At 46.9% G+C, this 16,491-nt stretch overlaps 1 protein-coding gene across 1 annotated transcript in view; it reads right to left on the bottom strand.

Moving 5' to 3' along the window:
• LOC122928836 (mannan-binding lectin serine protease 2-like) overlaps positions 1 to 8,465 on the bottom strand; it is a 75,204-nt gene extending 66,739 nt beyond the window's left edge. Inside the window, 2 exon segments of the mRNA XM_044282101.1 lie at positions 3,603 to 3,828; positions 8,320 to 8,465. Of these exon segments, the coding sequence (XP_044138036.1) occupies positions 3,603 to 3,828; positions 8,320 to 8,324 (231 nt within the window). The 5' untranslated portion in view covers positions 8,325 to 8,465.
• Between the last annotated feature and the right edge of the window lie 8,026 nt (positions 8,466 to 16,491).

The raw sequence follows: 16,491 nt of genomic DNA, 5'->3' as shown, positions 1-16,491 counted from the left end.
ATGATGTGGACATGCGGACATGGAATGCTCACAAAGGCATTCCAGTTTTTTTGCGGTCCCATTGAAGTGAATGGTTCTGCATAGCAGCTGCCAAAAAAACGGAGCGGACACGGAAAAAGAAATAGTTTGTGTGCATGAGCCCTAAGGCTCAGTGTAGATTGGAATATAAGTTAGATGTATCCATTGAACCCCAATTTACCCACAGAGAGTAAGGGTTCATGCACACAAACCTATTTTCTTTATGTGTCCATTCAGGTTTTTTCACCTAGGCAGCCTCCCTGATATGACCATTTAATGATACGATACTCACCTTTACCCTGCTCTGAATCACTCAGGCCAAAGGCTTTTTTTGAGGGGAGATCCGGAAATGTACTGGGCTCTCCATGGGTAAAGCTAGACGGAGGCTTCCACCTAGCATTGAGCCTGGTGACATCAACAGCACTAATGGGCGGGCTTTAATGCTGCCCTAGCCTGTAAAATGGCTAGCGCAGCGCTAAAGCCCGCCCACTAGTGCCAGTGACGTCACCAGGAACACTGCTAGGTGGAAGCCTCCGCCTAGCAGTGTTAAATATATAAACAAACAGCCCTTGCCCTGCGCTATACAGGGCAAGGGAGAGTATTGGAGCATGAAATGCTCCAATGCTCATATCAGAGGAGCTGCCTGGGTGAAAACAGGCATATGTCTGGGTTCAGCTCTGAATCCTTTAACACACACATAGGAGTTCATTTACAAACAGATATATGCCACTTTTTGGCGTATATCTGTTGCAGATTGTGGTGGAAAGGTTATTTGCGCCGCAATCCGCAACATTACCCCGCTCACACCAGGTCTAAATAAGAGGGCATGGTGCGGGCGGGGAAGCGGATGCCCGTTTCATTTATTATTTTCTATGCCTATTTTAGGTGTAAAAAATGGTCTACATCTACGGCAGTAATGGAGCTGGCGTAGATTGAGACAGGCGGTGTATACGTCAAACTTATGTAGAGGCCTGTGCCTCTACATAAATTCAGCGCATCCACCGGCAGGTAACGGAGTATTAAGGCCAACGTATAAAATGCAGCTCTTTATAAATGACCCCCATAGATTCTAGTGTAGAGTAAAATGTGCACTAAAATAGATAGAAATGGAAGCCTCGCAGGACATGATTCATACTGAAGGTTTGACTGGCATGGAAATGAGACACATTTATTAGTGTACCGTGGATTTTGCGGCTTGTCAGTTTTCCTAATGTCAAATCTATTAGTCTGTGAGTTAATGATTTGTAATCAATCAGTCGCAGTGCGTTTCTTTTGTCACTGTTGTGGTAATGGGTACAGTTACATTTTATCAGAGGGCCTAACTCACAGATTAAATCTACCTAAAAAATGTAGCAACTTTGTGTTACTGTTTTTGGAACATTTTGAGTGAGTTCAGGTCTTATATGCATATCCTTAATGCTGCTGGTCCGGCTTGGAAGCAGCGGTTTAGTATCACCCATGTGCAGCTTAGCCCTAGGTCCCAGCTGCACAATGGTCATCTGTAGTCTGAGAATGCACATCAGCATTCAGCTTTTCCGTTCTTCTGCTCCGTTATAAGAGCAGAAGAACATAAAGGATGGGTTTGGCACTGTCAAATGGAGCCTACAGGCCCCATAGACTATAATGGGGTCTGTTCAGTTTTCGCTTCAAAAATCTTCTGAACAGAAACCTTATGGATCCCATTATAGTCTATGGGGTCCCTAGGCTCCGTTCGGCTCAGTTATGCGCCGGATCCATCCTTTCCATTCTTCTGCTCCTATATATATATATATATATATATATATATATATCTCACAGGGGATAAAGATACAAAAGCCCAAACTCTCACCAATTACCCGCACCCCTTCCCCCCTACAGTTTGCCTGTTGCTCTGGTCTCCTCTACTCTCCACTTCCTCGCTCCAGTTGAGGACACTGGAAAACAATGGAAAGGACCGCTTGACCAATCACTGGCTGAGATGGGTCACCTCTATAGCCAGTGGTTGGCTGAGTGGGCCTTTCCTGGCATTTCTGCCATATCAGACTACCCTACACTAGGACGTGTAGAGCAGGCTGAACCAAAGCAGACTCAGAATGGCAGTGACAAGGGATTGATGAGAGTGAATTTCAGATCTTTTTTTATTTTTAACCCCCACAAGCCATATAAAAAATGAATACTGCTGGAAATCCTTTAAGAGGGTATTTCAGCTGATTTTTTTTTGTAAAATATTATTCAATTTGCCAATACAGTTTCTGTATCAATTTCTCATGATCGTCAAGTTCTCTGCTTTCTGTTGTTCAACAGAAACCTTCAGGGTAGACCTCATGGCATGTTTGTGTGATAGTTGTGATGCCGCCATGCTGTGATCGAGTGCCGCACAGTCGTACTGGCCACATGCTGGCTCTTGTTTAATGGGTTTTCCGAGATTTATCAGTATCTGATCAGGGGACCCCCAGGACCCCCACTGATCAGCTTTTTGAGACTTGGACTGAGTGCAATGAAGCACAGTCGATTTACAATGTACAGCGCTTTGTTTGGAAAGCTGTGAGAAGGCCACGTCTCTCATAGGAGCCTTCTCAAACAGCTGATCAGAGGGAGTACAGGGTGTCGGATAGGTCATTAGTATTATAACCCTGGAAAACCCCTTTAACTAATAAAGAATGCAGTGTTTAGTTGGTCTGCAATGCTGATGGTGGTGCAGTATTGAAGGTGCTGTGCGTCCATTACCAATGCAGGCTGACTAAACAGTGAAGTCTTCATTAGCTAACAAGATGGCCACATGGCACGAGCGGTACTTGACCGCACTGCGGCTGGGTCACAACTGTGACAGAAGTGCGCCTTTTGTTCGTACCCTCACTACTTACTTCTAGTAGATACATATCTGTGCTTTTATGTAACAGACACAGCTGACATATTGTTTATTATATTGGAAATGTAATTAGTAATACACTGTTCTTAAAGGCTATAGACATCTTTTAGGGGCATTTTTTTATTACTGCATTCTACTCATTTTGGGCTAAAAATCTTTTCTTTCTTTTTTTCAATGGTCTTTATCAATCTGCAGACTAGCAGGCCCTCTGCTTCACTCTGAATCCATCACACATCAGCTCTGTCAGATCAGCCTGTAGCCCTTGTCTCTGAACTCCCAACAGCTCCTAAAAACTCATTTAAGCAAAATTTGAAACTGATAAAGAGTTAAGTGACGATGAATGTGTGAGCAGTCAGGGGTTCCAAGATAAGGTCTACAGAGCAGTTCCCTGAGAAGCAGAGAACCTGTTATCTACAAATGCACTGAAAGTGAAAGCTGTAGAGGGCAAACTTTAGATTTTTTTTTTTTAGAAAGACCAAATGAAAACACTATTTTAGTTCAAAATGAGTAGAATGCAATAATAAAAAGAATTGCCCCCAAAGGTGTCCATAGCCTTTATCGACTGGAAGTAAAGGATGAAGGTTCAGGTTACATTTTATCTGTTCTATTAATAACCCTTTAAATCTTGACTCCCTCAAGTAGACTGTGAACATATTGGCAGATCTCTGCTCTCTTTCATCTACAGAGTTGTGCTACTGCTACAATTCTGCTCTGTCTCATTTCCTAAACTTCGTACCTCAACATAATCATATTCACATAAATATGACAACTCCAGGTTGAAGTAGGTGAAATAAATCTTGACCCGATGTCCTACAGGAACTTTAATATCCCAAGTCATAGTCTGGTCATTAGGGTAAGGTTTCGGGAACGCAGGAGAAGAGATCCTTCCAAAGAGTCCAGTTAATTCAATGCAGTATCCATCAGAATACAGTATGGTGGAGATTACTAGAAGGTGCCAGAATCTGGAGACATAGATACAGCAGTTGAAAACAAGCAAATGCAAAATAAAAATGGTTGCTGGTCAGCAGCACATCTCCACATCTGCTGACAACAATATGCAAAGTCAATGCTCATGAAGTTACTAAGAATCGTTTGCTGCCCTTTCAGTCTGCATTGGCTGGCTCATCTAAGGGTGAGGACAAACAGAGAAGTTGTGATCCGTTTGAACACTGCATCACAAATATGCAATACGGGTCGCCTCACTTCAGCAAATGGCCATTATCACGTAGAGAAATCTATTACAATACACTAATGTAATGTGATTGTCCATATTGCTTCCTTTGCTGGCTGGAATCCAGCAGCGGTGGTCGTGTTTGCACACTATAGGAAAAAGCACGCAAGCACGACCACCGCTGCTGGATTGCAGGGTGATCGTATTCATAACCATGGAAATGACCAGTGTATAATGTGATGGAAAAATGGATCAAGCCAGCAAAGGAGGCAAAATGGACAATCACAATACATTGCCTGCCTTGTATTAACTTTCTCTACATGATAAATACCATTTACTGAAGTGACACAACCCCTTTAACAAATGCATCAGGGAATATGCATTCACAGACCAATGCAGTTTGGGGATAAGTGTCTTTTGGGAAGGGGCAACCGCTGGGACCCCCACATCACCAGAACAGAGGCCTGTGTTCCCTCATTTGAATAGGGCAGAAGAATCACATTGCCACTCAATTAAGTTCTCTGGGGCTGCTGGAGATAGCGCAGGACTATCTTCGGCCATAAAGCTGAATGAAGTAACAGTGGGTGTCCAAACAAGTGCTTGTGAGGGACGGGGTCCCAGTGATCGGACCCCTGCCAATTGGACATTTATCCCCTCTCCTGTGCATAGGGAATACATTGTTATGGGACAACCCCTTTAACTGCTATATGAACGCATGTGTGTTGATGCAATAAATGCATACAGTTTTCAAATGCAACGTTTTTTTCATATTGATGACCTATCCTCAGGATTGGTCATCAATATCAGATCGGCGGGGGTCTCACATCCAGCACACCCACCGATCAACTGTATGATCTGTCTTCCTGTCTGCTGCTGCTGCCCCATAGACATACAGCGGAGAGCAGGAAGAGAGACTGGAGACCACACGTGGGTGCCGGGTGTCGGACCCCTGCCGATCTGATATTGATGACCTATCCTGAAGATAGGTCATCAATATGAAAAAGCATCAACTGACGTTATATCAGGCATAAATTCTAGTAATGTATTACCATATCACAATGGATGACAATTTTTAAAGTCTCTTTTTCATTGACCCCTAAAATCCCACCCTACCAACTGTACTAGAGATAATGGGTTAACACAATTAGGTCTCATGCACACGACAGTATTTTTTCACGGTCCGCAAAAACGGGGTCCGTGACCGTTTTTTCGTCCGTGGGTCTTCCTTGATTTTTGGAGGATCCACGGACATGAAAAAAAAGTCGTTTTGGTGTCCGCCTGGCCGTGCGGAGCCAAACGGATCCGTCCTGAATTACAATGCAAGTCAATGGGGACGGATCCGTTTGACATTGACACAATATGGTGCAATTGCAAACGGATCCGTCCCCCATTGACTTTCAATGTAAAGTCAGGAGTCTCAGACGGATCCGCTCATATAATGCAGACGGTGGCTCCGTTCAGAACGGATCCGTCTGCATTATATTGTTAAAATATTTCTAAGTGTGAAAATAGCCTCAGACGGATCCGTCCAGACTTTCAATGTAAAGTCAATGGGGGACGGATCCATTTGAAGATTGAGCCATACTGTGTCATCTTCAAACGGATCTGTCCCCATTGACTTACATTGTAAGTCTGGACGGATCCGCACGGCCAGGCGGACACCCGAACGCTGCAAGCAGCATTCAGGTGTCCGCCTGCTGACCGGTGCGGAGGCTGAACGCTGCCAGACTGATGCATTCTGAGCGGATCCGCGTCCACTCAGAATGCATTAGGGCTGGACGGAAGCGTTCGGGTCCGCTTGTGAGCCCCTTCAAACGGAGCTCACAAGTGGACACCCGAACATTTTAACTTGAAGCGTCCCCATCACCACGGGAACGCCTCTATGTTAGAATATACTGTCGGATATGAGCTAGATCGTTAAACTCAGATCCGACAGTATATTCTAACACAGAGGCGTTCCCATGGTGAATATACTGAAAAACTGTGTACATGACTGCCCCCTGCTGCCTGGCAGGTGCTGCCAGGCAGCAGGGGGCAGACCCCCCCCCCCTGTTTTTAACTCATTGGTGGCCAGTGCGGCCGCCCCCCCCCCTCCCTCCCCTGTAGTTAAGTCATTGGTGTCCAGTGGGCCCCCCCCTCCCTCCCCTGTAGTTAACTCATTGGTGTCCAGTGGGCCCCCCCTCCCTCCCCTGTAGTTAACTCATTGGTGTCCAGTGGGCCCCCCTCCCTCCCCTGTAGTTAACTCATTGGTGTCCAGTGGGCCCCCCCCCCCCCCCTCCGTTGTAGATAACTCATTGGTGGCCAGTGGGCCCTCTCCCCTCCCTCCCCCTCATAATTAAAATCGCCCCCCCCTTTCATTGGTGGCAGTGGAGATTACCGATCGCCACCAATGAGTTAAAAACAGGGGGGGGGGGGTCTGCCCCCTGCTGCCTGGCAGCACCTGCCAGGCAGCAGGGGGCAGTCATGTACACCGTTTTTCAGTATATTCTAACCTGAAGCATCCCCATCACCATGGGAACGCCTCTGTGTTAGAATATACTGTCGGATCTGAGTTTCACGATGTAGCTCATATCCGACAGTATATTCTAACATAGAGGCGTTCCCATGGTGATGGGGACGCTTCAAGTTAAAATGTTCGGGTGTCCACTTGTGAGCTCCGTTTGAAGGGGCTCACAAGTGGACCCGAACGGATCCGTCCAGCCCTAATGCACTCTGAGTGGACGCAGATCCGCTCAGAATGCATCAGTCTGGCAGCGTTCAGCCTCCGCTCAGCTGGCGGACACCTGAACGCTGCTTGCAGCGTTCGGGTGTCCTCCTGGCCGTGCGGAGGCGTGCGGATCCGTCCAGACTTACAATGTAAGTCAATGGGGACGGATCCGTTTGAAGATGACACAGTCAGGCTCAATCTTCAAACGGATCTGTCCCCCATTGACATTACATTGAAAGTCTGGACGGATCCGTCTGAGGCTATTTTCACACTTAGAAATATTTTAACAATATAATGCAGACGGATCCGTACTGAACGGAGCCACCGTCTGCATTATATGAGCGGATCCGTCTGAGACTCCTGACTTTACATTGAAAGTCAATGGGGGACGGATCCGTTTGCAATTGCACCATATTGTGTCAATGTCAAACGGATCCGTCCCCATTGACTTGCATTGTAATTCAGGACGGATCCGTTTGGCTCCGCACGGCCAGGCGGACACCAAAACGACTTTTTTTTCATGTCCGTGGATCCTCCAAAAATCAAGGAAGACCCACGGACAAAAAAACGGTCACGGATCACGGACATACGTACCCCGTTTTTGCGGACCGTGAAAAAATACTGTCGTGTGCATGAGGCCTTAGGCTGATCCAGCATTTTGCCAGCCTGGAGAATACAACAAAATAACTTATTGTTGAGAAATTGAGACAAACACCCAAATTGCAATGACAAATTGCCTTCTAGAATGGCAGTCTTCTCAAAAATAAGGGGGAAATATACATACAGGATCTAAGAGAATTGAAAATAGGGCAAATTTTAACTAAGACTACTTTCACGCTTGCGCTGTTTTCCGGTATTGAGATCCAGCAGAGGATCTCAATACCAGAAGAAAAAAAAAGCATTTCTGTTTAGTGCTCACGCAATCTGAATGGCAAGCTGTGGTTTTGTGTCCGGTCAGAAAAACGTATCCGCCAGTGAAAACGATGTAAGTCAATGTATTTAGTGACGGATCCGTTTTTTTTTCCTGTTTTGATTTCACACAACCGGAACAGATGCATCCTGATGTGCAAAATCAAAACGGATCTGTTTAATTCCGGTATTGAGATCCACTGCAGGATCTTAATACCGTAATTAACAACACAAGTGTGAAGGTAGCCTAAGATATCATCTTCTCAAGAGATTACACTGAAAGCAAACCACAAGCACTAATTCACCTAAGAGGTTGTAATCCCATAAAATGGCTGAATACATTCCGTAATCTCTACTGGACCCCCAACCCCCCTCCCCCGGGTCCACCAGAGCTCCAGGGCAAAATCTGTAACAGCAACCATCTCTCACCATGTGCCATTTACACAATACTGAGGTTTTCTATGGGCCCAAGGGGTCACTAAACCCCTCAAGCACTCTAGTCCATGTGTGACTTCTATCTGTACAAACCTATAGCTACACCCCTGGGGCAGTGAGTGACGTCTTGGTAAAAAGTGAAAGCAAATCAATACCATGCTATAGTCAGAGACGGTACGCAGCCTAAATATTAAGACTAAACACAGTCCTAAGACTGTGCGATCAACTTGCCTCATGTCGACTGTTTCCCGTTGTTCCCTTCTCTGTTACTGCTCTTGTTTGTTCCAGTTTTACCTTTGTTCAGTGACACAGGCCGAGAGGTTAGTGACCTCCTTGATTTGTTTAGGATGGGTCCTTGCAAAGTTTACCTTCAGTTTTGTAATGTAGAATCCGAGAACTGCATGCGGTATCAGGAGGGAAAAACAAACATTAACTGATAAATCTTTAGCCATATATGCATAGGATGGCAGCAGAGTTGGGAAAAGTAGCAATATGGCCAATAAGACTTCCAACTTACAATTAAATTAATTTTATAGTGGAGAAGTGGACCTCTTCCATAAAATGTCATTTTCAGTTTCAGCTAAGCTGGTGAGGGGTTTAGGTGGCCTGTATTCTACAGAAAGACTCCGATTTCTTCTAGTCATAAGAGGACTGATTCCTATCACGTGGGATCTGTCATGGTGATCCACTGATTGCCACAATTCTGCTTTCCAACATCTCTGGCAAATAGGTGAGAACCACAGCCCACACGGAATTTCCCCTGCCAAAGTCCAATAAAAAAAATATAGGTGTTATCGCCCTTGGGGTTTGTAATCCATGGCTTGGTCATATTTTACTGTTCTACTATCTCAGTGTCACGGCTGGCGGTGGGGGAAACCCCCAGCCGTGCGGTGCCAGGAGATGGTGGGGTTACCCCTTGGCCGGGACCACAGAGTTAGGGAGCAGGTCACCTCCTATAGCGTCCCTAACGCTGACCCTGTCTCCTGTCTGTATGAGCCGACCTCGGTGGTAGGAGGGCTCATACGCCGGAACCTAAGAGTCCCTACAAGCCCTCAAGTCGGCCCTGAACTAGGGGACAGAGTAAGACGACCTGCTCCTCCTAGACACGGAGGAGCAGGAGTCTCAACGGCCAAGCAACACAGGGGGAACATCAACAGACATATGGAAATGACAGGTAAGTGAGACTAGTCCTGCACTTACCTGCCACAGACACACAAACCTGGAACCCATGAACAAGTGCTGATGTCCACAGCAACATAAAGGACACAGCACACACCAGACATACAAGGGAAACCAGGAAACCATAAGCTGCACTAACAAGATAACCCCACACACACCTAGATAACACCAAGAAACATAGAAATTCCCAACACAGGTTTTATGACCAGAAGGATGGTCCTCACCAGGCAGATGGAGGAAACAGGAGGCTGCTCCAGCCAGCATGGCTGAGAGCAACCTACTGAAGCCTGCAGGAGTCTCAGGCTATATAGGCCGAAAGGCCACACCCACCAGTCAACCACACCCAGTGACAACACACACACTGGGAAGGGAGTTAACCCTTCCTACACCACAGAAGGGAAAACACCAACTTAAAGGGGAATAGCACACACACTCACTCACCTGTCACCGCTGGCAACGGCATGCGTGGCCACCGTGTCCTGCAGAACAACCAGCAGGCCGAGACCCTGCCACTACATGCACACAACACCAGACGTTGCCGCGGACCACCGCAGGTGAAGGGAGGTGTCCAAGTGCATACAACCAACACAATCTCGTGCACAACAAACACACAAAGGGAGTGCACATAAACAGACGAAGGACGTGCACACCAAAACATGCTGCCAAGGGCAACCGCACGCATGCCTGTTATTCACGGCAACCGCACCTGAGGCAAACCACTAAGTGCCCCCAGCTGCGGTTGCGACAACACCAGACCGCGGATAACTGCATGCGGCTCCCAAGGAGTCACGACCGTGACCAGGGGTCGTGACACTCCCTCCCCTCAAAGCCCCCCCCAACCGAAAAGGGAAGCTGGTGGGACCAAACAACAGGGAGGGGGGGAGGGGCAATGCCTGATAACCACCAGTGTCTCCCTCCAGAGCTGCCGCCAACGGACCTGGACCGTACACAACAGTCCCAGGTCACCAGCCAACAGAGCAGACTGGAAGAGAGAACACTGGAGGCACTGCCAGATAGATGCCCGTATCTCCCCCGGAACTGCCGCCAACAGACCTGGACCGTACACAACAGTCCCCAGGTCGCCAGCCAACAAAGCAGTCTGGAGGAGGAAAACAGGACACCGCGTCCAACTCAGGAGGATGTTCCTACTCCAGGTCGCTGCCAGCAGACACTCCCCAACCAGCACACCTGCCGGAACACCGAAGGAATGCTGCCAGCAGACGACCAGAGATAGGAACCCTGAGAGGGACGAGGGGTCACCAACACGGACACGGTTAGCAAGGTGGCGGGGAAAAGCCACCAACCGCGCCGTTAACGGTGAACCCCGTAACGCTCTCCCTCCGGAGAACGCGCATGCACCCCAACGGTCAATGGATGCATGCTTCACCCTCTTACGAAGGAAGACCAGGTGAGGTGCCAGTTCTGGTCATACTGTCACGGCTGGCGGTGGGGGAAACCCCCAGCCGTGCGGTGCCAGGAGATGGTGGGGTTACCCCTTGGCCGGGACCACAGAGTTAGGGAGCAGGTCACCTCCTATAGCGTCCCTAACGCTGACCCTGTCTCCTGTCTGTATGAGCCGACCTCGGTGGTAGGAGGGCTCATACGCCGGAACCTAAGAGTCCCTACAAGCCCTCAAGTCGGCCCTGAACTAGGGGACAGAGTAAGACGACCTGCTCCTCCTAGACACGGAGGAGCAGGAGTCTCAACGGCCAAGCAACACAGGGGGAACATCAACAGACATATGGAAATGACAGGTAAGTGAGACTAGTCCTGCACTTACCTGCCACAGACACACAAACCTGGAACCCATGAACAAGTGCTGATGTCCACAGCAACATAAAGGACACAGCACACACCAGACATACAAGGGAAACCAGGAAACCATAAGCTGCACTAACAAGATAACCCCACACACACCTAGATAACACCAAGAAACATAGAAATTCCCAACACAGGTTTTATGACCAGAAGGATGGTCCTCACCAGGCAGATGGAGGAAACAGGAGGCTGCTCCAGCCAGCATGGCTGAGAGCAACCTACTGAAGCCTGCAGGAGTCTCAGGCTATATAGGCCGAAAGGCCACACCCACCAGTCAACCACACCCAGTGACAACACACACACTGGGAAGGGAGTTAACCCTTCCTACACCACAGAAGGGAAAACACCAACTTAAAGGGGAATAGCACACACACTCACTCACCTGTCACCGCTGGCAACGGCATGCGTGGCCACCGTGTCCTGCAGAACAACCAGCAGGCCGAGACCCTGCCACTACATGCACACAACACCAGACGTTGCCGCGGACCACCGCAGGTGAAGGGAGGTGTCCAAGTGCATACAACCAACACAATCTCGTGCACAACAAACACACAAAGGGAGTGCACATAAACAGACGAAGGACGTGCACACCAAAACATGCTGCCAAGGGCAACCGCACGCATGCCTGTTATTCACGGCAACCGCACCTGAGGCAAACCACTAAGTGCCCCCAGCTGCGGTTGCGACAACACCAGACCGCGGATAACTGCATGCGGCTCCCAAGGAGTCACGACCGTGACCAGGGGTCGTGACACTCAGGTTGATTTAATTTTACAACTGTTAGGCTACATGCACACAAACGTATTTTGTTTCCGTGTCCGTTCGTTTTTTTTTTTGCGGATAGGATGCGGATCCATTCATTACACCATGTGCTGTCCGCATCAGTATGTCCGTTCCGTAGCCCCACCCAAAAAATAGAACATGTCCTATTCTTGTCCGTTTTAGGCATTGTTACAATGGATCTGCAAAAAACAAAAACTGATCACATACGGACCGCAAAACACATACGGTCGTGTGCATGTAGCCTAAATCATAGTAAAGTAAAAAGATAAACATAGTTACATAGTTAATACGGTTAAAAAAAGACATAAGTCCATCAAGTTCTACCAAGGGATAGGTGGGGATGCAAATCCTAGAAGGAAGTGAGACCCTAAAATGCCAGGGCAGTATAACTACCCCACAAGTGACCCCATTTTGGAAAGAAGACACCCCAAGGTATTCCGTGAGAGGCATGGTGAGTTCCTAGAATTTTTTATTTTTTGTCACAAGATAGTGGAATATAAGACTTTGTAAGAAAAAAAAAATCATCATTTTCCGCTAACTTGTGACAAAAAATAAAATATTCTAGGAACTCACCATGCCCCTTACGGAATACCTTGGGGTGTCTTCTTTCCAAAATGGGGTCACTTGTGTGGTAGTTATACTGCCCTGGCATTTTAGGGGCCCTAATGCGTGAGAAGTAGTTTGAAATCCAAATGTGTTAAAAATGCCCTGTGAAATCCTAAAGGTGCTCTTTAGAATGTGGGCCCGTTTGCCCACCTAGGCTGCAAAGAAGTGTCACACATGTGGTATCGCCGTACTCGGAAGAAGTAGGGAAATGTGTTTTGGGGTGTATTTTTACATATACCCATGCTGGATGAGAGAAATATCTCTAAAAGTCAACTTTTCCCATTTTTTTTTATACAAAGTTGTCATTATAGAGAGATATTTCTCTCACCCAGCATGGGTGTATGTAAAAAGACACCCCAAAACACATTGCCCTACTTCTCCTGAGTACGGCAATACCACATGTGTGACACTTTTTTGCAGCCTAGATGCGCAAAGGTGCCCAAATTCCTTTTAGGAGGGCATTTTTAGACATTTGGATCCCAGACTTCTTCTCACGCTTTAGGGCCCCTAAAATGCCAGGGCAGTATAAATACCCCACATGTGACCCCATTTTGGAAAGAAGACACCCCAAGTTATTCAATGAGGGGCATGGCGAGTTCATAGAAGATTTTTCTTTTGGCACAAGTTAGCGGAAATATTATTATTTTTTTTTCGTTTTTTCTCACAAAGTCTCCCTTTCTGCTAACTTGGGACAAAAAGTTCAATCTTTCATGGACTCAATATGTGTCATGCCCCACTCTGACGATGTGTGGATGTCGGCCCGGATAGCATCACGAGTTTAGTGTTTGTTTTGGAGCCGTGCTGGATCCGCCTCTTATCAGGTGCACTGGGTGGGGTCATTAGTTTAAATAGCACACCAGCCCAGTGCTCTGAGCGGATTATACAAATCATTGTGGTCTTGGAAGCTAGGAAGGAAGGTTGTCTGTCTGTTCCAGCTCAGAAAGATAAGTGTGATTTCAAGTTTGGTTGTTTTGTGTCAACTCTCCCATCCAGGTTCTGTGCAAGCAGGCTGCTCCTATTTCCCCTCTTCACCATCTCAGGGAATTTAGGGTTTTGTCAGCCCAGGCATGAGGACACATCATACCTACCTTTAAGGTCTGCATGTGGGCTGAGCAGTGCAGGGAAAGAGGTCAGGGATTAGCTAGGAGGTGACTTCCCCTGTCTCTCACCCAGAGCCTGGTTGGTGGGTTATCTGTAAGTCTGAGTGCACGCCCGCCGTGACAATATGCCCCTCAGCGAATACCTTGGGGTGTCTTCTTTCCGAAATGTGGGGTATTTATACTGCCCTGGCATTTTAGGGGCCCTAAAGCGTGAGAAGAAGTCTGGAATATAAATGTCTAAAAAAATTTACGCATTTGGATTCCGTGAGGGGTATGGTGAGTTCATGTGAGATTTTATTTTTTGACACAAGTTAGTGGAATATGAGACTTTGTAAGAAAAAACAAACAAAAAAAAATTAATTTCAGCTAACTTGTGCCAAAAAAATGTCTAAATGGAGCCTTACAGGGGGGTGATCAATGACAGGGGGGTGATCAGGGAGTCTATATGGGGTGATCACCACCCTGTCATTGATCCCCCCCCCCCCTTCCTGTAAGGCTCCATTCAGACGTCCGTATGTGTTTTGCGGATCCGCGGTGTCCGTGTTTTGCGGATCCACGGATCCGCAAAACACATACGGACGTCTGAATGGAGCCTTACATGGGGGTGATCAATGACAGGGGGGTGATCACCCCACATAGATTCCCTGATCACTCCCCTGTCATTGATCACCCCCTGTAAGGCTCCATTCAGAGGTCCGTATGTGTTTTGCGGATCCACGGATCCATGGATCGGATCCGCAAAACACATACGGACGTCTGAATGGAGCCTTACAGGGGGGTGATCAGGGAGTCTATATGGGGTGATCACCCCCCTGTCATTGATCACCCCCCTGTAAGGCTCCATTCAGACGTCCGTATGTGTTTTGTGGATCCGATCCATGGATCCGTGGATCTGTAAAACACATACGGACGTCTGAATGGAGCCTTACAGGGGGGTGATCAATGACAGGGGGGTGATCAATGATAGGGGGGTGATCAGGGAGTCTATATGGGCTGATCAGGGGTTAATAAGGGGTTAATAAGTGACGGGGGGGTGTAGTGTGGTGCTTGGTGCTACTTATTACAGAGCTGCCTGTGTCCTCTGGTGGTCGATCTAAGCAAAAGGGACCACCAGAGGACCAGGTAGCAGGTATATTAGACGCTGTTATCAGAACAGTGTCTAATATACCTTTCAGGGGTTAAAAAAATTGCATCTACAGCCTGCCAGCGAACGATCTCCGCTGGCAGGCTGTTGATCCACTCGCTTACCTGCCGATCCTGTGAACGTGCGCGCCTGTGTGCGCGCGTTCACAGGAAGTCTCGCGTCTCACGAGATGACGCGCCAATGCTTTAGGTCCGGAGGCAGTTAATGGCCTATTTTTCTATTGCTGGTTCTATGGCACTGTACTGCCAGAATTTTTTTTTACAGCGTAATTCCCCTAAGGTGTCAAATGTGGACATATTAATGTCTGTTTTTATTTTACATTTTCTTATAAATGAAAAAAAAATATGCGTGCATTTGTATATTTGACGCCGATAAAACCCCCTGCTATACAAAATATTTTGCACACACAAGTTCCACTATACTATACTATGATAAAAATATAAATAAATGAATTAATATTTTTTTTATGAATTAAAAAGGGCGGGATGTTTGTATGGGTGTGTACGTAGTCTGCTACACTATTACTAATACTAGTAACTATTGCTCTAACTTTTTTATTTTCTGTATTTCTCCTTGTATTATTTTTTTTATTATTATTATTTTTACTTTTTATTTACTTATTTTTTTAAGTGAATTAACTCCTTCCTGCCACAGTCAAGACAGGAAGAGGTTAATTCACAGCCTGCAGGATGACAACAAATTGTACAGCCAGCAGATGGCAATCTTACATAAGAAAAAGTGCTCCCTGCTGGCTTTTATATTTTACAATGTGATAGATGCTCATAGCACAGAGCTACAAGCATCTATCACCACTTGACCGCGGTCACCTCAATCTGCAGCGACAAGGACCGCCTGCAGATCACGATGTAACCTGAAAATTTTATGCGTCGGGTTACAGATAGGAGCCGACTGCCATGATGTACAGGTCCTTCTCAAAAAATTAGCATATTGTGATAAAGTTCATTATTTTCTGTAATGTACTGATAAACATTAGACTTTCATATATTTTAGATTCATTACACACCAACTGAAGTAGTTCAAGCCTTTTATTGTTTTAATATTGATGATTTTGGCATACAGCTCATGAAAACCCAAAATTCCTATCTCAAAAAATTAGCATATCATGAAAAGGTTCTCTAAACAAGCTATTAACCTAATCATCTGAATCAACTAATTAACTCTAAACACCTGCAAAAGATTCCTGAGTCTTTTAAAAACTCACAGCCTGGTTCATTACTCAAAACCGCAATCATGGGTAAGACTGCCGACCTGACTGCTGTCCAGAAGGCCATCATTGACACCCTCCAGCAAGAGGGTAAGACACAGAAAGAAATTTCTGAACGAATAGGCTGTTCCCAGAGTGCTGTATCAAGGCACCCCAGTGGGAAGTCTGTGGGAAGGAAAAAGTGTGTCAGAAAACGCTGCACAACGAGAAGAGGTGACCGGACCCTGAGAAAGATTGTGGAGAAGGACCAATTCCAGACCTTGGGAGACCTGCGGAAGCAGTGGACTGAGTCTGGAGTAGAAACATCCAGGGCCACCGTGTACAGGCGTGTGCAGGAAATGGGCTACAGGTGCCGCATTCCCCAGGTCAAGCCACTTTTGAACCAGAAACAGCGGCAGAAGCGCCTGACCTGGGCTACAGAGAAGCAGCACTGGACTGTTGCATGTCATTCAGAAATCAAGGTGCCAGAGTCTGGAGGAAGACTGGGGAGAGGGAAATGCCAAAATGCCTGAAGTCCAGTGTCAAATACCCACAGTCAGTGATGGTCT

Source organism: Bufo gargarizans, chromosome 2 (genome assembly GCF_014858855.1).
Source record: "Bufo gargarizans isolate SCDJY-AF-19 chromosome 2, ASM1485885v1, whole genome shotgun sequence".
NCBI classification, from domain to species: Eukaryota; Metazoa; Chordata; class Amphibia; order Anura; family Bufonidae; genus Bufo; species Bufo gargarizans.
The sequence above is the reverse complement of the archived record's forward strand: the minus strand, read 5'-3'. Positions and strand labels throughout refer to the sequence as shown.